At 50.9% G+C, this 22,613-nt stretch overlaps 1 protein-coding gene across 1 annotated transcript; it reads left to right on the top strand.

Annotated features, from left to right (window-relative positions):
• Positions 1-3,162: 3,162 nt before the first annotated feature.
• LOC114616477 (cAMP-dependent protein kinase type I-beta regulatory subunit) lies at positions 3,163-22,283 on the top strand (the record flags this gene model as incomplete). Its single annotated transcript, XM_028761930.1, has 3 exons — positions 3,163-3,284; positions 20,200-20,281; positions 21,479-22,283. Coding segments are annotated over 3 exons (377 nt in total), but the record flags the coding sequence as incomplete, so codon positions are not given.
• Between the last annotated feature and the right edge of the window lie 330 nt (positions 22,284-22,613).

Below are 22,613 nucleotides of genomic sequence, written 5' to 3' on the forward strand. Positions count from 1 at the left end.
ACTGGGGGATTCTAGGCAGGGGCTCTACCACTGAGCCACACCCCAGCCCCTCACTGGGGGATTCTAGGCAGGGGCTCTACCACTGAGCCACACCCCAGCCCCTCACTGGGGTTTCTGGGCAGGGGCTCTACTCTGAGCCACGTTCCTCACCTGAATATGAGCGTTCTGACTGCAGCCTCAGTCACACACCGTGTTCCACAGTAACATTCCAATGTCATTCTGCACCTGTTTCTTCTGACACAGACTATAATTTTGCTCAAAAATGATCTGATTCCACAGTGGATAATGTGCATTGCTTCATTGCTGTAAAGAGATACAGACGACTGAGGTGACTTTCAGAAAAAGAAGCATTTAATTTGGGGTTGCTTGCAGTTTCAGAGGTTTAGTCCTTTATCCTCATGGTGGGTAGCATGGCAGCATGCAGGCACACATGTTAGCTGAGAGCTGTAGAGTCTGGTTTGGAAAGCAGCGGAAGAAAGACACTGGGCTTTTGAAACCCCAAAGCTCACTTCCAGTGACACACTCTGTCTAACAAGGCCACACCGCCTTTAACAGAGGCATGCCTCCTAATCCCTTTCCAGTGGCACTGTTTCTTAATGACCAAGCACTCAGACAAATGAGCCTCTGGGGCTGTTCTTACTCAAACCACCACACAGTCCAAGCTGGCTTCGAACTCACTATACAGTCAAGGCTGTCGTTAAAGCTCTATGATCTGTTTCCATCTTCCAAGTGCTGAGTTTACGGACTGGAGCCAGTATGTGCAGTCAAACACATTTTAAGGAAAGCTGCAGCAAGACACAGGTGGCAGTATAAGTTTGTAAGCCTAGTACTCAGGAAGGTGAGGCAGGAAGACTATAAAAGTCCTAAAGCTGGGCTTGGCTACTTTTGAGACTGTGTCTCCGTAAATGAGAGGGGAGGAGAGAAAGCAAGAAGAGAGGCGGAGGAGAAGAAGAAAGAGATGTGGAGCCTCTGCTCTGGCTGGAGTATGACTTAGTGCTGCACAGCAGGGTTCCCCGAAGCCTGGGGTTCATTGGAAATGTGACCCTTTGCAGCGTGGGGTACGGGCAGGGGATTTAAAGGAAGCACATTTCCCTGCTAACCTAGATCTAAAATGAATGCCTTTTTCCATTTTTATTTTTAGCAGCTGGCCTACATATGTAGTGTTGAAGCGGAGGCCAGAAAGGTTTCTTTTCGCTGCGTGGCAGTAGGGAGTGGGGTATAGTTTAAAAAGGTGACCGTGGTTTTCTCACAGAAAATGCCCACTGTCTTCTGTTTTCCTTCCTCTCTGGGGGCTGGGGAAGGGAAACTGTGTGCTGGATTCAGGGGCCTGCTGCATTTATAAGCATTTAAAGATAAACTCAGCATCAGAATTAACTATCTTTTCCCTAAAATAGTGGCAGGTGTGTCCCTTCTGTGTACCAGAACTTCAGTGCTGGTCACAGTGGCTCAAGCTTGCAAACCCAGCATCCAGGAAGCTGAGGCAGGAGGACTGCTGTAGGACTAGCCACCGCTACCCAGGGTGTGTCCTAGATTCATTTCTGTTGCTGTGATAAAATACCTTACCAAAAGCAATTTAGGGGAGAGAGGGAGTTCTAGGCTAGTGCTTCTCACAGAGAAGTCACATTGGCAGGAGCTTGTGACAGCTGGTCATGTCACATACACACTCAAAGGCAGAGAGAGAGCGTGAATGTGTTTGTGCTTAGCACTCAGCTGGCCTTCTCTACTCTTACGTAGCCCAAGATCCAAAACTAGGGAATGGTGCCGCCTGCTTTTAGGCTGTCTCTTCCCACATCTGTTAAGGCAGTGAAGACAATCCCCCACAGACATGGACACAATCCAGCTTGACCTAGACAATCCCTCACTGAGACTCTCTTCCCGGATTATTCTAATTATTTAGGTTGACAATTGAAGCTAACTGTGAGTTCAAACTCAACCTGGAATAGATACTGAGGCCTTGTCTCAAAACCAAACCAAACCCCAAGAAGCTGGAGAGATGTCTTAGTCGTTAAAATGCTTGCAATGCAAGCGTGAGGACCAGAGTTTGGAACCCAGCACCCACATAAATGCTAGGTGGGTGTGGGAACCTGCCTATATTGAAATCTCTGAAAGCTGACATGAGATCCCAGAGCAACCTAGCAAGGGAGAGACTAGTCATATCAGTGAGCTCTGGATTCAACTAAGAGACCTTGACTCACTAAATAAGGTGGAAAAGCGATGGAAAGCGATCCCTGACACCAACTTTGGACCTCCACATGCATGTATACCTAAGCAAACACAGCTCCCAGGCCTTGCCTGCTTTGAGGCAGTTGCTCCTGAGTGGAACAATCCTGCTTCCTTTGCTGAGTATGTAAAGTATGCAGTAGTTGTGCAACTCGGGTATGTGGTGCTTGATTCCATTGTTTGTAAACACACGCACACACACACGAACAAATACATACACTTAGTCTTGCTCTTTTGTAAAGAAAGTAACTTCTCTCTTAAAAAAATATTGACTTAATATTTAGTACCTACTGTTTATATTACAGAGTCAGTGCGGTTTTCAAAGTGCATCTCCCAAGAAAAAAATTAAATAGGAGTCAGATGTATTTTATTTTATATTTCTGTGCTGAGAATGTAACCCAGGGCCTGACACAGGCTAGGCAGGGGCTCTACCACTGAGCCACACCCCAGCCCCTCACTGGGGGATTCTAGGCAGAGGCTCTACCACTGAGCCACACCCCAGCGCCTCACTGGGGGATTCTAGGCAGGTGCTCTACTGCTAAGTTCCATCTTCAGACTTCTTTTTACTTTTTATTTTGAGATACAAATCTCACGAAGTTATAGAGTGCTCTTGAGTACACTCTGTGTCCTAGGTGTGCCTTGAGTGTAACACTCCTGCCTTAACCTCCTGAGTAGCTGGGATGGAGACCTGTGCTACCACAAGCTGCTTACATACAGAGTACATCTTGGATAGAACCTAATGGTGAGAGGTGCCAGCCCCTGTGTTGAAGATCAGATCTGGCACTTCAGCATTTTGTGGTTTCTGCTGCAGTATTATCTGTCACCTCTGAGGAGCATAGTATCTGATCACCTCAGGGATCTGAGAGTTGGGCTTCCTAAGAAAGCATCCAAGGATTCCATGGTAGTGAAGGGTAGCCTGTGAACCCTTGTGTCTTCCTGCAGAGTCCCTGGAGAAGTGGGAACGCCTGACTGTCGCTGATGCCCTGGAGCCCGTGCAGTTTGAAGACGGAGAGAAAATCGTTGTGCAGGGGGAGCCTGGGGATGACTTCTACATCATCACAGAGGTGAGCCCTATGCAGGCTGTTGATGCCAGTGGGCTCTGGGTGGACCTGAGTGGAAGCCAGCACGGCTTTGGTTTGTTCTCTGCCCCCCTTAGCACCATTTCACCCCACATCCTCCACATCACCCCCCAAGAATCTCTGTGGGAGAGTTGGCACGATAACCTCACACCCATGCCACGGGGTTGTCTGTTGTTGAGAACAAAAGTCTCTCCTGAAAAAACGATGGCAGGTATGATGGCGTTGCATAACATATATACACATAAACACAAACATATGCTGCATATGCACATAAGCATGCAAATACACACACACACACACACACATACACACAGACACAAACACACAGAAAAACATATACATACACACAAAGGTACATACACACAAACACATATATACACACATATATACATAAACACATACATACACAAACACACAGAAACATACACAAACACAAACAACACACATATGCACATATACACATATACTCACAAGCATACACACACACAGAGACACACAAATATACACAAACATACATATACATACAAACACATATACTCACACAAACATATACACACATACAGACGCATACACATACACTCACAAGCGTACACATATACACATACAGACATACATACACAAACATACATACACATTCACGAGCATATACGTATACACTAACATACATACATACTAACACACACAGAAGTACATGAATGTAATAATACATGCAAAGAGGAGAGACTACTAGAACCATGGGTAAGGCAAATAGTTGTTCTCATCAAGACTAGAATGAGCCCACTTCCTCCATCCCAGTACCTCAATCTTCAAGATTCAGGCCTGTGTGCAGGCCAAGGCCAGAGCCTTTGAACTACTATGCGCGCGCGCGCGCGTGTGTGTGTGTGTGTGTGTGTGTGTGTTGGTGGGGTTGGTGCCACACAGACCTCTAACCCAAGAGGCCATCCCTGACCATTTTAGAAAGAAAGGTACAATCATGTCAGGGGCATCTATTTGACAAATCATCCAGTAGAACAAGGTTAGCTCACAGGCTTCGAGGACTGGGATGATGGCTGACACCACGGTGGAGCTATACAGAACTTCTAGCATGCCTGTCACAAGGGCATCTGCCCCTAGCCTTACCCTCCTCTCCTGTCTGTAGTACTGAAAGTCCTTTGTTCTGAATCTTTCTGAATCATATGTTTGGTCATGAACATGGCCTCCGTGCGATACTCTTCTCAGCGTCTGTAGGACTCCATCTTCAAAGTGAGAAGTGAAGGTATGCTGGGCGTGATGGTACCCGCCTACAATCCCACTGTTTGGGAGACTGAAGCAGGAGGATTGGGAGTTCTAGGTCAACCTGGGCTATGTGGCCTTGTCTCAGTGAGGGGGAAAAAGGGGGAAGAGAAGAATCCCAATGAAGTCATGCAGCCCCATCGACCCTCTTGTCTCTACTTCCTCAATCCTGGGTTTACAAGGATATGCTGCTACACCCTTTACTGTCGGTGCCGAGGATCAAACTCAGGTCCTCACGCTTGGACCATAAGCACTTTGTCAGCTAAGGTGTCTTTCCCCATCCTCTCTTTGGCTTTTTGAGACAGAGCCTCTCACACTCTGTAGATTGGTGGTTTGGCCTTGAATTGGAAGCGGCTGCCTGCCTTAGCACCCCACCCCCCACCCCCACCCCCACCCCCGAGTTCGAGAATAACAGGCCATGGCCCACTCTGCTTTGTGTAGCTCATGTGGCCCTCCCTCTCTTCATGCCTCTCTGGTGAAAGTGTGAGATTTGACCTCAGGGTTCCTCTTGATCTTTCAGAAGGATCTGCTGTTTGAGGACAGTCTATGGTCTGCCGGTTACCTTGGGGGAATCTCAAGCAGTGGGGCTGGGCTGGGACCAGCTTCTTCTTAAGTCCCCAGTGTCATCAATGCAGAAAAGTTTCTAAGAAGGTGCCTGCCCAGGGCAGCCTCAACATCAGTCAGCTTGGGCCTTCATTGACTGGAGATGAGGGAGAGGTTGAACCTCATTCACATGAACAGCATGTTGTCTGGGCCTCTGGGATGTAACCCAACCCCAGGGGAACGTATACTTTCCACAACCTTATAAAATGTGTTTGAAGTGGTCTCCTTGGCAACGTGGCTTTTTTTTTTTTTTAATACCCTTCTTTCTCTGTGACCAGCTGAATCTGGAAAGTCAACCCACAGACCCCAGGTCCACAGGGACCAGCATGCACCACGGGGGACTATGCAGTGTATTCACATGGCTTGGGGGAGGCTGTGGCCACATCTGAGCCAGATGTGCATGGCGGGTCAAACCCAGCTCCCTGTGGGATGTGGGCAGGCACGCTCAGCGGCCATGTCTGATGCCATCATGTCTGAGCTCCTTTCCTTGAGGTGTGAAGTCGCCTGAGTCTCTCAGTCCTGGGCTGCCCCGCCCCTCCTGTCTCACAGCCACGCCGTGTGTACTAGTTATCGCATTTTTCTAGTGTGGATTTTCTGAACTTGTTTTGTAAACTGTGTTCTTGTCAGCTTGAGGAGGACACTGGCAATCCTGGGAAGCCTAGCTACTAAGCCCACATCTCTATTCCCTGTTCCCTGCCCTTCCCCTCTCCCCGCCCCCTATAGAAGGCTATCTACCTGTCCCTGACCCCCAGTGCTCAGGGACATACATGCAGGCTGCTTGTGTGTGCCTAGCTCCTGCTATGCCAACAAGATGTGATTGTTTCTGGTACTGATTTCCACACCACTTATGGGGATATCCAGAAAGGGATTAATACCATTGGCTCCTGAGAGCCTCATTACCACAATCAGAACAGGCAGATTAAAGAGCTGGTGCCAGTTTCAGGCAGATTAAAGAGCTGGTGCCAGTTTCTGTGCTTCGTAGTAGTCTCTGCAGGGCTGCAGGGCTGCACTCTCTGAGGCCAAGTAGCTTGTTTCTCCTTGCTGTAGTCACAGCTGCTGTCCCTGAGCAGGGTGGGGAAGCTGCCAGCCTCTCAGACAGCTGATCTGCAGAGCTTCTAGAAAACTCTCAGCAGACAGGGGAGGAGCTGGTCGTGCCTCCTGCAGGCACCCCCACTGATGGGAGCCAAGCCCCTAGGACACAAATGTGGAAGTCACAGATTGGGTGGTGCAGGGTCCTTGCTACTGTCTGAGCTCACTCCCTACTGTGTCACCTTCCTGCCTCTGTTCCCCTGGGGTGACCTACCCTGGGCCAGGAGCCCTTGAGATGGGACAAAGCCTCTGCTAGGTCTGGGTCCTGTGCAGGACATAGCTTTTGGCTGGCCTCCTAGTAGGGGGTACCCTGGGCCTGGGCTGGGCCTGCCAGGACCTGCAGGCATGGATGACCTCATCTGGATCCAAGGTCTCCCACAGCTCTCCAGGAAAACCCAAAAGGAGACCGAGGGCTGGGTGGGAGAAATGATTTCTCAGCAGCTCGAATTCCAGACCCACATTCCTCAATTGGAGCTGCCCCCACCCCCACCCCACCCGCTGCCCCATTCCTGGGCCCTGATTGAGCGGCCAGGGAAGCAGCTGGACCAGGAAGGATGGCTTCCCATAAAATCCCAAGACTGAAATTGGGCAGCATGGGAGGTGTTGCCATGGGAACACAGCATTGGATTTATCTCCTCGCTTAGCAAATTAATTTTATGAATGTCCACAGTGTTGAAGGAACTGCAAAACAACACATTTCTCGGCTGCCCCCAGGCCCAGGAACATATCCCTAACAGCAGAGTGCCTGGCTCCCTGCTGGGGCATAGAGATCACCTTTGCAGGAAGAAGGCCAGACATACACTTTGTGTCCCTCGGGGTACCTGGATGCAGTGTAGACTAACTCAGGGTTAGTCTGGACCTGTGCCAGCCCTACCGAGCTGTGGCTCCCCGGGGTGTGTTTATGGCTCAAACTCACTGTCCTTTCTCATTGTCACCTCTATTCTCCTGGCTCCTTGAGCTGTTTTTGATGTCATTCAGTTGGTCCCTATGCTCCTCTCTTTGAGAATAGCGCCTGGAGAAGGTTTAGGGGCCTGCAGGAGCTGTGTGGAGCCATGCTTCAGATATTTCTCTAGAGTTAGCTCCCTTGGCTGTAGGCATGGCAAACTCCAGGGAACCCTACTTCTGGAAGGGGTTCTAAGGGAGCCAGACTGTGTTAGAAGGACTCAAGGGAAGTGGGGCAGGGTTTTGGAAAGGACACTGAATGCCTGGAGCCCAAAACATCTCAGACGTGCAGACCGGAGGTACATCTGCGGAGTGAGGGCCTTAGGTCCCTGGTCTGTGCTGGAACTAGCTGGGAAGAGGGACTGCAGGGAAGACTCAGGCAGTTGTTGGAGGCCTGCTAGCCAGGGTCTTCCAGGTAGTTTTATTCAGGATTTGAGGTGGCCATTAGAGTGTGTGACACTTGCCAAAAGAAATCACACAGGGCCATCTATACAGAATAAATTGAACAAGGGATCATGGCGGAAGCAAGGTAGTCAGAAAGGCAAGAGGCTGACTCCAGGTGACAGATGGGCTACACTCCTGAGAAAAAGCCACCAACAGATGTGGAAGAAGAGGGCAGGAAGGGAATGTTGGAGTGAAGGAAGGTGTTGAAGTTCAGGTGAACGTTTTTGAGGTAGGAAAGGTGTCGTATACATAGTTCATGCTTTAGGTACCAGTTGTGTTTGAGCTCCTGATACTGGACCATGTAGTAGAGAGGACACAGAGGACACTTGAGAAAGATTCTGAATGGTCCCCACTCTAATGTTTGATGTTCACATTGCTGGGTGCATCCGCCATGGGGAGCACACGAGGGGAGCACACGAGGTTGGAAGTGTGTGCTGTTGTAAGACTGTTGTTGGGTGCATGTGCCATGCACATTCTATGCTACATGTGACAGCAGTGCATGTTGCCTGGATGACTCAAACTCCTCTCATGAGTAAACAGGAGTTATCCATTGCCTTAGGCTCCCAAGGGGCCTCTGAACACCCATCTGAAACGTAAAGGCTTTATATCTGTCCCTGTCTTGGGGATACGCTGGGTGTGGCTGTCAGCTCTAACTAGCTGCTCTGCCCTAACCAAGCCTGGGCTGGGGGAATCACCCATCCTTAGTACAGATGCAACCTTCTTCTCCCAGCCTTAGGGCCTTGTGGGTGGAGCCTCCTTGACCCCCACCCCAGAGGAATTGTAATGTCATGGGGGTTTGAGACTGCAAACCCAGTGTTTGCTAGCAACACTGAATTTGCCTCTGTGCTGGACTGGAAGGAACTCCCAAGAGCCAAGCAGGGCTCAGAATCCCCCTGTGCCTGTTGATTCCAAGGTATGGGGGCTTTCTCAGGGGTTGGGGCATTATTCTCACCCTGTGTGTCTGGCACTGGGTGATCTCATTCACTAGTGTTTTCCAGCTCGTTGGCTGGACTCACTGTGACGAGCTGTCAGTATTCCCAGGGAAGTCTGGCTTCATCATGCTGGCACCACTTGGCGATCATGAGTGCCCTCTGCTCAGACTCTATCCAGAAGGCCAGAGACGCTCCTAATAGCATAGCCCACCAAGTGGATCGCAGAGGACCGTGGGCTCTGAGCCATCTTCTTTCTCATGGGAAGCTAACACGGTCACTTTGAGTCAGCGGGACTCCGTGTCCCCTTTAGCCTGATGTGGAAGAACTCTTAGGGCTTGTTTGCCAAGGCTCCATCCTGGATAAATCGCAGTGGCATTCTCTAGTGGCTGGATATTGGGTGCTACAGGCTGTAGGGAAGGAAGCAGAAGAGCGTCTGTTTTGGATGTGTCGGCCATGCCGTGACAGCTCACAGTGGATGAACCGACCTTCCAGATGTACACTACCCTTTGCTTCCAGAGATTTCTTGCAGGATGCAGAGCCTCTGCAGTAGGCTGTTCTCTAAGAGTGAGCTCCTATCTAAAAGTTAAAAAAAAAAAAAGTGCTTGCATAGCATGCACAAAGCCCTGGGTTCCATCCCCAGCACCACATAAACTGGGTGTTAAACACATTCATGTGATCCCAGTGCTTTAGAGGTGTAGGCAGGAGGATTAAAAGTCCGGGGTCATTCTTGGCTACATATCCAGTTTGAGGCCAGCCTGGGCTACATGAGACCTTGTATCAATAAAGAAGAACAAGAAAACAGCAACTCGGAACATTCCTTCCCAGACCAGTGTCAAAGGCACCATTCCTTCACCTTCTCCAGAGCTGCAGCAGCCCCCCATCCCAGGCCCTCCTTTGCAGACATTGGGATCCAATTTCCCATCATCCTTGCCCTGCTGGCCACATGTGTCCCCAGCGAGACAGATGTGGAATGTATCTGCTGGCTTCCACAGTCCGGGATTACCCAGCCGAGACTTCTGGCTCCTCAGAGGCGCCTTAAACACTGTGCAGAAGTGGTTGCTATGAGGATGCTGGGAAATCCAAACAGATGCACAGGCCAGTCTAGATAAGCCAGTCTGGACAAGTCAGTCTGTGGAGCCTCGAACCATTGGATCCCACAACTGCCCACACAGCCCTTTGGCCCCTCTGCTGTCCTCTGTGTCGGCCTTAGAACACCAGAAGCATGACTATGCTAGGACCTACACATAGGAGCACCGTGCAGGACGAACAGTGGTCCTCCCAAAGAGCTGTCTCCTGACCTCTAACCTCGGCCTTCCTCACAGCACTCCCATGCACTGGCCATTGCTTATCGACAGCCCTAGCGCTGTCTAGGACTCAGCTCGAAAGCTTCAAATGAGGAACAACTGTCAACAGCAGAGTGTAACCTCCATACCCCCAAGAAATGGGCTTAGTCCAGTCAGGGCAGAGAGAACAGGAGTTAAGATACTGCCCAGCATCAGAATGGGGTTGGGCACAGCCAGGTAGAGAGGATGTGGAGGAGGCCGGAGAAGCATCCCGAGAGCATGGGGCTGGTCACATATAGTTGGGGTCTCAGTGATAAAATGTAAATCACAAGAAGTTCACATTTTAAACGTATCTACAAAGACAGTTTGGTGGCGTTGACTCCCACGGGGTATGACAGTTGCACATCTGTCAGAATGTCCCAGCGATTTGAGAGCTGGAGGCGAGAGGATTGCTCGAGTCCTGGACTTTACGACAAGTCTTAGCAATACAGCAAGACTCCATATCAAACAAGCAAGCATGCAAGCAAACATGTCCACCACTCAGACTGACAGTACACATGTGCACTCAGTCTGTCCACCCACCCACATAACAGACTCACACACACATGCAGAAAGCATGTGCACCATTCTCATGCAGCACACAATCACACACACACAGTACAAATCACACACTGACCCGGCATACAATCACTTGCACAAACTTGTCTGTACACTCCTGTGCACAGCACACTCATATGTGTGGATCCATTCACCCAGCACACAATCCATAGCGCGCGCACACACACACACACACACACACACACACACACATGCATGCACTTTCACAAACAGCACACACACAATCACATGTATACTTAACACACCGACACATACAATCATACGAGCACAGTGCCTGTATTTGTGCACAGAACAGCAGGCACTCTCTCATGCACACTCATTCACATAGCACATACCCATGTGTCGTGCATACTTGTGTGTACACAGCCCAAATGCTCACACAGCATCACACAGCAGCTCGCACAATTGTGCACATAGCACACGCACACTATGTTTACATACTACGTGTATGTGTGCCCTTAAACAACACCCACACTCTTGCATACACATTACATACACATTATATACATATGTATACACATATATACATATGAACACACATATATACATATGAACACACATAGCACACTGGGCTGCAGGCTGGAGCAGCAGGCAGATCGCCTTTGGGACTGGAAGAGCTGAGATCTGGGCACTGTGGTGGCTCTGGATCTCTGAGTGAACGGCCAGATCCCAGGGCTCCATTTGAGTTTCTCTCCTATCTGGCAGGAGGCATGCCAGGTGAGAACTTGCCCTGTGGAGGACTCGCCAGTGCCCTCAGCCGTAGCAAAGAAAGCTAGTATGACAGAGACATGAAACTGTGTCTACAGCCCCTGATGTATTAGACTTGTGGATGTGTGTAGCTCTAGGCTTTGTCAAAGGCCTACCTCTACATGCCCTGTCCAGCTACATACGAAGAGCAAGGTTACATCCTTGGATCATGTTCTCCGGGTTCAGAGTAGGAGGAGAGGCACATTTAGTCTGTAAGGGTGCGTACATGGAACCCACATCTTGGCACTCACATGGTCAGGGCTCGAGATACCATGGCTGGTTGAGGAGGAGGAGGGTTCCTGGCACATCCAGCCTGGCAGGAGATGAAAGGGACAACGTTAGTTGTGGCAGCACCCTCTGGGGAGATCCTCAAGGGCTGCAGTGAGTGGATGGAAGGTGACCCATGAACTCTGTTGGTTGAGCAGGGGTGGAAGACAGTCAGATGGGGGCAGTGGACTGTGGTGGGTAAAGATGACAGGGACAGAATCCCTGGGCTCAGTGACTTCTGGATGGCAGGCATTGTCTGGTGTGAGCCAGGACAGGGTTGATCAAAAAGGGGATCTCCATCTATGGGAAAGTCATCAAGAGAGGTTTGTCTGTAGGATGGGTCAGCAAGGGGGTCCATCTGTGGGAAGAATAGCAGGGGTAGAGCATTGTTAACAAGGACAGTGGGCCATCAAAGGGGGGCAGGTCAGAGCAGATAAAGGTCACGGATAATGTCGGCCAGGATGTGGGAGCTTTGGAGGAGGTCAGCAGGGATGGGACACTGATGTGGAGTCAGCGGGGATTGTTGTTCAGGGCGAGTTGTGCATACAGAGACCTGGACGGTCTGAGAATGAGCTGGGAGGTGTGTTCAAAAGCAGACACTAGGCCTCACGCAAGAGGCATGGCTGTGGGCTCCACAGATGGAGCTCAGCGGCTCATGCCCACCCCCATGAAGCTGCGACGCAGGGCTAGTCTAATACACTACCTTTACCTCCGCTTGGTTGAGTTTTCCTGAGGCTATGTGCAGGGCTGGTGTGCAGTCTGCTTCTGTAGCAAATGGTGAGGTGGGGAGGGGAACTGAGCCACGGAAGGGTGTGAGGAATGAGGCCCTGCATGGCCAGTGCTACCCACATACCACCTCACTCTGAGACCCCCACCGTTGTCTTGACCCCTGCGTGCCATGTCTACATGCCCTGGAGTCCTGGAGCTCCATTAGAGCCACTGTTTATCCACCTTGGGGTATTTGTGACACAGGCTGGCTCTGCAGAAGGGGACCCTCTCACATAGGATTTGACTGCCTCGAGCAATGGTCCCCAGGCCCTCGTTGGCACCTGTCCCTATCCTGAGAGCAGCGGAGCCAGAATCCAAGTTAATGTCTGTTTTCCCACTGGAGCTGCTGGGCCGTGCCTCCGCCACAGCCCAGACCTCACGGATGAGCCATTAAACACCGGCACAAAAGCTGACCTCGGCCGCCCACCAGGCTGGTGTGTTTGCTCAGTTGTCAAAAGGACAGACTGTAGCCAGCCGTGTTACAGACAGGCAGCGGAGCGAGGCACGAGGGGAGGGCGGAGCAGGGCACCTTCGCAGATGAGAGCCCAGGCTCCTTAAGGTAGGAGAGGCTACTCAACCAGCAGGAGTTCCAGGGAAAATCACATTGCGGGGAGGGGCAGCAGGCTGGCTTTGCATGGGGCTGGGGACCTGCAATTGGAATCAGCTTCCACGTGGAAAACTGTTAATTGTAGCAATCACTTTATTTACAGCCTATGGCTGTGGGGGTTGCAGTTCTCTATGCTCAGGGTTGTGGGTTTAATCCCCAGCACGACGGGGGAGGGGGGAACCTTAAACGTTTAAACTAGATGTTCATGTCTGTTAGTCCAGAACCTGGGAGGCTGAAACAGGAAGGCTGGAAGTTTTAGGCCAGCCTGGTCTACAGAATGAATTTGAGGCTAGCCTCATCAACATATTGGACCTTGTCTCATAAAACAAAACCCAAACCAAAACAACAACCAAACCAAACAAACTTAGAACTTGGCCAGGCTGGACTACCTGGGAAGCTGGACATGGTAGATGGTCCCGTAATCCTAGCCTGAAGCTGCAACAGGAGTATTGAAAGCTGGAGGGCAGCCTGGACTACACGGCAAGCTCCTGTTTCAAAAGAAAACCAGGTCTGGAATGTGTTCCCCAGGCCGAGGCAACCTCCAGGCTCTGCGACTGCACTTGTGTGTGCAAGTTTGCAAGTAGTACTGTCTTGGCATGCATGCAGAAGCCGACTGATTTGAGCACACAGCAGCTGCAGGCTAGGCCTGAATCCCTGGAGTGGGGCAGGTCTCATGACGTGGAGGACAACCGTCTTTCTCCCCACTGCTCATGTACTTACCTCCCCAGCTTCTGGAGGGAGCTGTTTCTGGGGTCTCTCGGGTAGGCAGATCTTATTCCTGTAGGGGATGGGCCACGTTCCATTCACAACCTGGGAGCAGCTTGTGTGGCTGAGACCCAAAGGGTCCATGCATGTCCCTGTGTCTGCGTCCTCTTGTGGCTGCTGGTCCTCCGTGGGTACAGATTCCCGTGTGCATGCCTATGCACAGATGTGGGTCCCTGTGGCCATGTGTGTCCTCACGTGCGTGAGTGTCCCTCAGTCCCCACGGACATGCCTGTCCCCATGGGCCCCAGGCGTGTCTGCAGTGCAGTCTTCTGCACCTGTCTTCAATTGCTTCTGTCACTTTTCATTTACGGGTGGCAAGACCCAGTTCCATGTGTACCATGTATGGAAGTGAAACGAGGATTCTTTTAAAAGATATTTCTTTAAATAATACAAAAAAAAAAAAGGTTTGTGCCTGTTCCCTGTTCTGGAGCCAAGGGTTGGCGGCCTCAGCTGTGCACAGTGTGTGTGTGTGGTATGTGTGTGGTGTATGTGGTGTGTGTGTATTGTATGTGTATTGTATGTGTATGTGAGTGTGTATGTGTGTGTATGTATGTGTATTGTATATGTGTGTGTATGTATATGAGTGTATGTATGTGTGTGTATGTCTGTGTATGTGTGTATGTGTATATGTGTGTATTGTATGTGTGTGTTGTGTGTGTATTGTGTGTGTCTGAGTGTGTATGTGTGTTATATATATGTGTGTATGTGTATTATATATATGTGTGTGTATATATATGAGTGTGTATATGTGTGTGTATGTCTATGTATGTGTGTTTGCATGTGTATGTGTATATTGTGTGTGTGTGTGTATGTGGCTCCTCCCTGTTTAGTCTCACTCCTTGGTGTCCACAAGCTGAGTGTTTCTTACACATACACCTCTTGATTCCTCACTCCTTTGCTGGTCTCTGGCTAGTTTTGAACTCAGAGGGAGTTGGGTTCTCAAGCTCAGCCTGGTGTGGGTCCCAGGCAGGGGTCTTAAGTTGGGAGCCTTTCAAGTGCCCCTCAAGATTAACGCAAGTGCCGGCCCTGAGCGCGCCCTGTTCTCCGTGCTACCCCTCCTTCACCCTCCTCGTCTCCCTGTTCCCACCCTGGCCTCTTGCTGGTTGTTGCTCGCCCTCTAGGAGGCTTTTTGCACTAATGTTTGGTAGTCCTTGCTCCATGGTCACTTTGTGGCTAGACCTGGTTGACTGTCCTCCTAACCTACTTCCTCGGTAGCCCTGATGTCTGAGCCCATGGCTCGGTTTTCACTGGATGCTTAAGGATCTCTCCAGCAGAGGTGAGGGTCCCAGCTCAGTGCATGCTGGAGAGGTGGAAGGGGGAAGAGCTTTGAGGCCAAGGTTGTAAATGATGAGCAGCCATGAGAACCAGCTAGGCAAGACTGACTCTTCACAGTCTCCCTGCCAGGAACTGGCTCCTAAGACGGATCTGGTTTCCCTCAATTCCACCTCTGAGAGCCCAAGCTCCTCTGTTAGGAGCTACCGTGTTTTGAATCTTAACAATGTCTGGGGAAGTGTTAGGGGCGTGGCTTAGTTAATGAGGGACTTGTTTTATAAACAAGAGGACCTGAGTTTGATTCTCAGGACCCTCCTAAAAGCTGAGTGGTGGCCTGCGCCTATGATAATGCCAACACTGAAGAGATGGAGGCAGGAGGGCCCCTGGTGCCTGCTGGACAGCCAGTCTAGCTTAACTGGTGAGTTCAAGGTTCAGTGAGAGACCCTGTCTCAAAAAATAAAGTGGAGAGTTGGCTGAGGAGGACACGAAGTCCAACCTCTGGTTGCCACAAACGGGACTGTGAGACATGGAAAGAGGAAGCCCAGGGCATGGCCTTGTAGGAGTGGATGTCTCGTGGCCCCTGCTGGCTTCCTTCTTAGGAAAATCACACTTCCCTTTTAGTGTTGTAGGAAAAAACCTTTTATTAAAGTCACAGTAGTTAAAAGGAAATTTAGTGTCTGTAACCAGACCCTGTCATAGACACCCAGGAGTGACAATCCCCTGCACTACCTCTGGGCTGCCTGCCGCAGATCTGCAGCTGAACTGAGCTCTGCCATGAGGAACTTGGAGACTGTGAACCAGCAATTTGGCATGGGTATTTCCCAGGCCCGAGCTCTAGACATGTCCTCCAGGATGTCTGGCTGTTTCCATGGCTTCTAGGGACACAGGCTGGATCTTGAGTTGGGAGTGCCCCCCCTCCACCCTTAGGAGCTTTCAATGACAGGAGACAATGGCCTGTCTCCAGCGTATCTGGGAGTGTGTGGATCATCATAGTGCTTGCTGACATCACAAACGTGGGATGAGGTGATATTCACGTGAGGATGGTGACAGTTATGCTCCAGACAGTGTATTATTCAGGGCAATAAAGGAACTGCTGTAACAAAGAGCCCCACAGCAACACAGGGATCCCCACACAGGTTTCAGGCTAAGCCCCTCTTCCTGCAGGGATGCCAGGATGCCTGTGCTCTGTGTGGGAAGCATGGAGTACCCTGCTGATGCCCTGCTCTCCCACCGTCAGTCTCACCTCCTCCCTGTTCCCACCTCAGCATCTTGCCTGATTTTTGTCCCTACGCTGGAGGCTTTCACATATCTGGTTGGCTCCCTTAATCCTCTGGAGCTCAACCTCCTGGTCACTGTGTCTAAGCCACGCTGACTATGTCCCTTTATGGTCCCCGCATCTGCGCCTGCACTTTGACTATCTGTTCTGTCTCCTAACATCTGTTGTATGCTGATCCTTTGAGGGTAGGACCATGCCTGGACATTCCCCACACTGGAGAGATACAGGGCACACTGTGGCCGCTTCTGTTTTTCCAGTCTTTACATGTAGAAGCTTTACATGAAAGCTACATTTCATCCTCGTGGACATCTTTCTTGGGAGTTTCTGTGACCATCCCAAGCTCACATATGAAGAAACCAAGGTTGACATGGGTTCCCTTTGTTTCCTTGCTAGTGATGTAGAGGTGACATGTGGTGACTCCCAGAGCCATGGCAGCTTTTCTGCCAGCCTAGTAGAGGACTGGACATGTTGCTGAGGTCCCAGAGCAGGAAGTAAGAACAAGCTGGGGATCACTAAGGTCCCCAACTATTTTCTAGGTCTGTGAATAGGTTGATGGTTTGTTAGCATTAAGTTGGCTTTCTGATTTTATTTTGTCATTGATGTGTGTGTGTGTGTGTGTGTGTGTGTGTGTGTATGTATGTTGCTATGTTGTTACATAGCTCTGGCTGGTTTTGAAGTTGAGATCCTCCTGCCTCTGCCTGAGAAAGGTTGCTGACATAACCCAGTGAGCTAAGGCAACGTGTCACCAAGCAGGTTGAGCTGAATTTGATCCCAGGATCCACACGGTAGAAGGAGAGAACTAAATGCCTGAATGACCGGTTTACTCCAGCACACCAGGCTCCCCAGGCCAGAATACCCCACCCTGGGTTTGTGTTTACTTGTGCATGTGTATGTGTGTGGAGGTGGGTGTGAGTGTGGGAGGAATGTGTGCACATGTGTAGGAATGTGAATGTAAAGACCATCCACCTTGCTTGTGAGACCGGTGGCTCCCACTGGCCTGGGGATGGACAATTAAGGCTAAGCTGGATGACCAGTGAGCTACAGAGATCACCCGGCTGCCTTCTTCCCTGCCAGGAGGCTGACATGGGTACTTGGTACTAAACTCAGGTCCTCTGGAAGAGCAGCAGGTGCTGTTAACCATCAAGCCGTTGCTCCAACACAAATGAATTGCTTTAAAAAAAAATGGACATCTTATTATTATTGGGGGGGGGGGGCAGTGAATGTATAGAAACACTACATAGTTAAACAATACTGAGATTATAAGTTTGGGTCACCAAACTATAAAGGCTAGCTTTATGTGAGAGCTGGGCCTCAGACTCAGATCCTCATGCCTGTGTGGCAAGCAGCGCAGACTAAACTTTCCCCAGCATCACCTCCAGCTGTGACTTTAAAGACAGGAAGCCCCACCTGTCCCCCAGCCCTAACATAGGAAAGTCAGAGTCCCTCTCTGCATGGGCTCAGGAGCTCACTGTGAGCTGTCCTTATAAGTGGGCCAAATCTCCTCTGTTGGGGCCCCTGGTGAGGGCGAGCTCCCCGCTCCTGTGCTCCCTGCCTGTCCTCCCTGCGCACACTGGCAGCCCTGGAGTGGTCTCATGTTTACATGCCCCACTCCATCCATCAGCCAAATTCATAAACATGCAGAGGCCCAGGAGCCAGGTTGGGGATCCAGCTGCGGGGGCTGTTAGGGGTACCTGGGGACTCCAGGCACTGTAGGCACCAGCTATAGACCCGGGAGTCACTTGTTAAGCCAGGCATAGCCTGGCCACAGACTGGGTGAGTGAGCCTGGGTGATGAAGCCCACCTTACCATGCAGTGCTGTCTATGCCTAAAGAGTGGACTTGTGGGGTGGGCACTGAGATATCTAGGCATGGCTGGCGGCCCTGGACCTGGCTACACCCACACGGAGGCCCTGAGGGCCAGGTTGCAGGAACCTCTCAACATCTCTGAGCCTCAGTCACCATGGGTGTTAAATGAGATGCAGAAGCCCCCAGGCAGCTGCCTGCCTCAGGGACTTGGCTGATCAGAGAGTCTGTGGGAGCTCAGAGCTAAACGCCGGCTCCTTGGAGGTGGGTCCCACACACTGCAGTGTTCAGTGTCAAACTCACTGTGTTGTGTTGTGTTTAAAAAAGGGTCTCATGTAGCCCAGGCTGGCCTTGAATGCACTGTGGAGCTGAGGATGACTTTGGATTAATTTCCTATCCTTGCACCTGTTTCCTGAGTGCTGTGATTACAGAATCGGTCCATACCTGAACCCCCCACCCCACCCGCAGCTCTCTGTGTCTCTGTGTCTCTCTGTGTCTCTGTCTCTGTGTCTCTGTCTCTCTCTCTCTCATCTCTGGCTCTGTATTTCTGTCTCTCTCTATGCCTTTCGTCCTTCCCTCCTCCCTCCCTTCCATCCTTTCTTCAGTGTGTGTGTGTGTGTGTGTGTGTATCTGCTATATGTGTGGCTATCCATGGGGTCCAAAAGAGGGCTCTGGATTTCTCAGGAGCTGAATTTTCAGGCAGTTGTGAGTCACCTGACATAGATGAAAATCTTCTGGAAGAATAGCAATCACGTTAAATCATCTCTCCAGTCCAAATAAATATCTTAAAAAAAAAAAACATTTACTTATTTGTAGGGACCTGGTGCATGTGTGGAGGTCAAAGGACAACTTTTAGGAGATGTTCTGTCCTTCTACCATGTGAGTCCTGGGGATAGAACTCTGTCATTAGACTTGGTTGCAAACGACTTTACTCAGAGCTGTCTTCTTTTTCCTGTTTCTCCTTCTCCTTCTCCTTCCCCTTCCCCTTCCCCTTCCCCTTCCCCTTCCTCCTCTTTTTCCCTTTCCCTATCCCCCTTCTTCCCCCTCCTCCTCCTCCTCCTCCTCTTCCTCCTCCTCCTCCTCTTCCTCCTCCACTTCCTCTTCCTCCTCCTTCTTGTGAGTTTTTTTTGTCTTTGTTGTTTTACTTTGGCCTTATTTTTGTTTGATGAGCAGGAGTTTTGGCCAAGGTCTCACTGTGTAGCCCAGGGTGGCCTCAAACTCACAGCAATCCCCCTGTTTCTGCTTCCTAAATTCTGGGATGCTAGGTTCACCATACTTGACTAAACTCTGATGTCCTCACTGGGAATTACTGGCAATGCTAAAAGCCACTCTGTCTTCCTGACCCACGAAGGTGACAGGTGGAGACTGTGACTCAGGAAGGACTTACCTGAAAGGAGCCATGGTCCAGCTGTGTAGCTGCCCATCTCAGGTAGCCGGCTGCGTGAGCATGGGAGGCATTTGGTTGCCCAGATGCCTCGGGGTGCCCTGGCCTTGTCTTTAATGTTCCCAGAGGCCAGCGACCTGCTGCAGCTGCTCTGTTAATCATTGAGCCTGCTCCGTCTGTAGACCCGCTGCCCTCCTGGGAGTAAGGAGGGGCTGCATAGCTCAGCAGGTGTGTGACCCTGAGACCATGCTCCTCCCTGCCTCCCTAGTGCCCCCCCCCAACATGGCTAAGACAGCTCATTGTCCTTAAGCTGCAGTCCAAGGTCAGCTCTCAGCATAATGACAAAGTACTGGCACCCTGGGGCTATCCCCACCATTACTGTCAGGACCTCTGGGGGAGGCTCTGGGTAGGTCCCTGTTTTGGGGGAGCTTCCATTGTGTCAGTAAAAGCAGGGTTCAGACAGGACAGACAGGCTTCTAGGTGTCTGGGAGGGTGCATTAGCCAACCACAACAACTCAGAGCTCAGATTGCATGGGAGTTCGCCTCCCAGAAGGCCTGGTGGACCCAAAAAGAGGAAAGAGAGGCCAGCGTTGTTAAGGATGGAGGACGCTGTATCTACATGGAGGAAAGGAGCAGGAAGTGGGACACACAGGCAGTGGCCCGTACTGCAGACTCCCCAAGCGCCTCTCCAACATGTGACTCCCCCCACATGCCCACCTAAGCAAGTGATCCTCAAAATATGATGTACCCCAACAAGCAGCTTCCAACATGTCCCCCTAACAGCCGACCCCCACCCTTGGCTGACTCGTGCTTGTCCCTTCTCCCACAGGGCACTGCTTCAGTCCTCCAGCGACGATCCCCCAACGAGGAGTATGTGGAAGTGGGGCGCCTCGGGCCCTCTGACTACTTTGGTGAGTTGGGGCTTTCACCATTCAAGATGTGGCATCTCACTGGGGGTCCTGGGTCAGGAGCTGCATGGGGCTTCCTTAGACCCCAGAGTGGGATCTGGAAGTTAGGCAAGCCACGTGCAGCTGTGACAGAGCCTCAGATGGAGTCACCTCAAACTGAGGTCCAGGACTGGACTGAGACCACAGGATTAGTAGTCCTGGAGTCTACCTGCTGATCTGGGGGAAAGCAGAGCCCTGGCGAGAGACCCGGGACCACAAGCTGCTCATTCCCGTAGCTACTAAGAAAGAGGGTCTTGAGTACATCTAGAATGTTCTTACAGATGGAACTAGGTCATAGGGAAGCCTGAGCCACATCACAGCATCTGTTGCATGTGGGGCTCCCAGGCAGATCACAGAACAACGCTAAGTAAACTTGAATTTTAGATAATTAACATGTAATTGGGGGTGGGGTAGGATGCTAAAACAGAATCTCATATAGCCCAGGCTGGCTTCAGATTCCCTGTATAGCTAAGAGTGACCTTGAATTTTCTATCCTCCTGCCTCTACCTTCTGAGTGCTAGGTTCACAGGTGTGCTTCACCACTCCTGGTTTATGCAGGGCTGGGAATGCGTGGCAAGTACTCAGTGCAAGCGTTTCACAGGACACTCTTAAACTAGGAAGGAGTTCATGCTGGATCCTGCATTTACTTGTGCAGGGCTTGCCATCCTATAGGAAGGCTGAGACAGGAGGATGGCATGTTCAAGGCCTGTCCTAGGCACCTTATTATGATCTTGTCTCAAAATAAATAGTAGTAGTAATAATAATTATTATTTTTAAAATTCTCAGGCTGTGGCTCAGTGGCAGCATGCTTACCTAACATGCATGGGGTTGTGTTCAGTTCCTAGGAAAACACACACACACACACACATACACCCTACATTTGTAATTCAAGACCAGGGCTAAGAATTCATGGGTTCAATCCCCAGAAACCCATATACGAGGTATGGTAGTGCAGTTTGCAATCCCCGATATTCAGGAGGAGACAAGAGGATCAGGCAAAGCCATCTTCAGCTCCCTAGTGAGTTCTAGGGCAGCCTGAGAGATATGGGACCCTGTTTCAATGAAAGAAGGAAGAAGGAAGAAAACACAGGTTCACCTGGCATCCCACTGGGAAGGAAGGCCATTCCATACCATGAACCTTGACTTTCTTCTTTTCTCCAGGGGAGATTGCCCTGCTGCTGAACCGGCCCCGTGCAGCCACTGTGGTGGCCCGGGGTCCCCTCAAGTGTGTGAAGTTAGACCGGCCTCGTTTTGAGCGTGTCCTGGGCCCCTGCTCGGAGATCCTGAAGAGAAACATCCAGCGTTACAACAGCTTCATCTCCCTCACTGTCTGAGCTTCTGCTGCACCTGCACCCTGGGGGACCTCCCCGTGTGGCCCTGTGACCCATTCCTTATGCCAGGGGCCTGGGAGCTGCTGGTTCGTGGCCGAGTGGGGCTGGTGCCTGGCACAGAGCCTCTCCTTTCTCTGGACTCACTTTTGGAATAAATAACCATCTTGTGCTTTTTAAAAACAAAGGGCAAGCGGCAACTGCATCCCCAGACCAGGAAAGTGACAGCTGGCTCCCCGACAGTGGCCCTGTAGCCTTATTTTGGATCCACCCTATCCCCTCTCCAAGTCTTCTTGGAGATCCCTGTACTAGAACTGGCCCTGTGTCCTGCCTGGTCTCTAGAGTGAGACTGCAGCCACCCCTGTAGCTTCCCCCCGAAGCTGGGAGTTAATCAGAGCACTGTCCCTGGTCCTCGTAAGATTCTCTGGTCTAGGCCCAGGTATAAAACAGAGAATGACAAATTGAGATGTCCTCAAATGAGCACTCGAGCTGAGAGCAGAAACAGAGGCTGAAAGACATTCTCAGTCCCTGCCCACTGTCCCCAACTCTCAGAAGGACCCCTGAGGGACCCAAACTGATCCTACTCGCCTATCCAGGGCCTAAGCTATGGCCCTAGAAAGTCAGGCGGTGGTGGCTAAGCCCACTCATTTACTCTCACACCTCTTGGAAAGTCCATTTCCGGGTAGGCCAGGCACCCTGACCTCATGTCAGGACAGTTGGCCAGGCCTGTGACCCCTTACTGGCTGGACGCCCAGATTGGGCAGGAAGTGTGGCTGATGGTGGGGCTTTCCAAACGTGGTGAGTCTGGGCTGAGTCCCCATCTCCTGGAGACCAGGAGCCGTGGCTCTGTCAACCTGCCTATTGGAGACCCCAAGGGACAGCAAGGAACTCCAACTTGCTGGTTAAAGCTGTAGGTTTGAGCCTTCCCAGACTCTCTGTGTAAAGCCTGAATCCCTGTACCCTGACTC

Source organism: Grammomys surdaster, unplaced genomic scaffold, assembly GCF_004785775.1.
Source record: "Grammomys surdaster isolate TR1022 unplaced genomic scaffold, NIH_TR_1.0 332262, whole genome shotgun sequence".
Lineage (NCBI taxonomy): Eukaryota > Metazoa > Chordata > Mammalia > Rodentia > Muridae > Grammomys > Grammomys surdaster.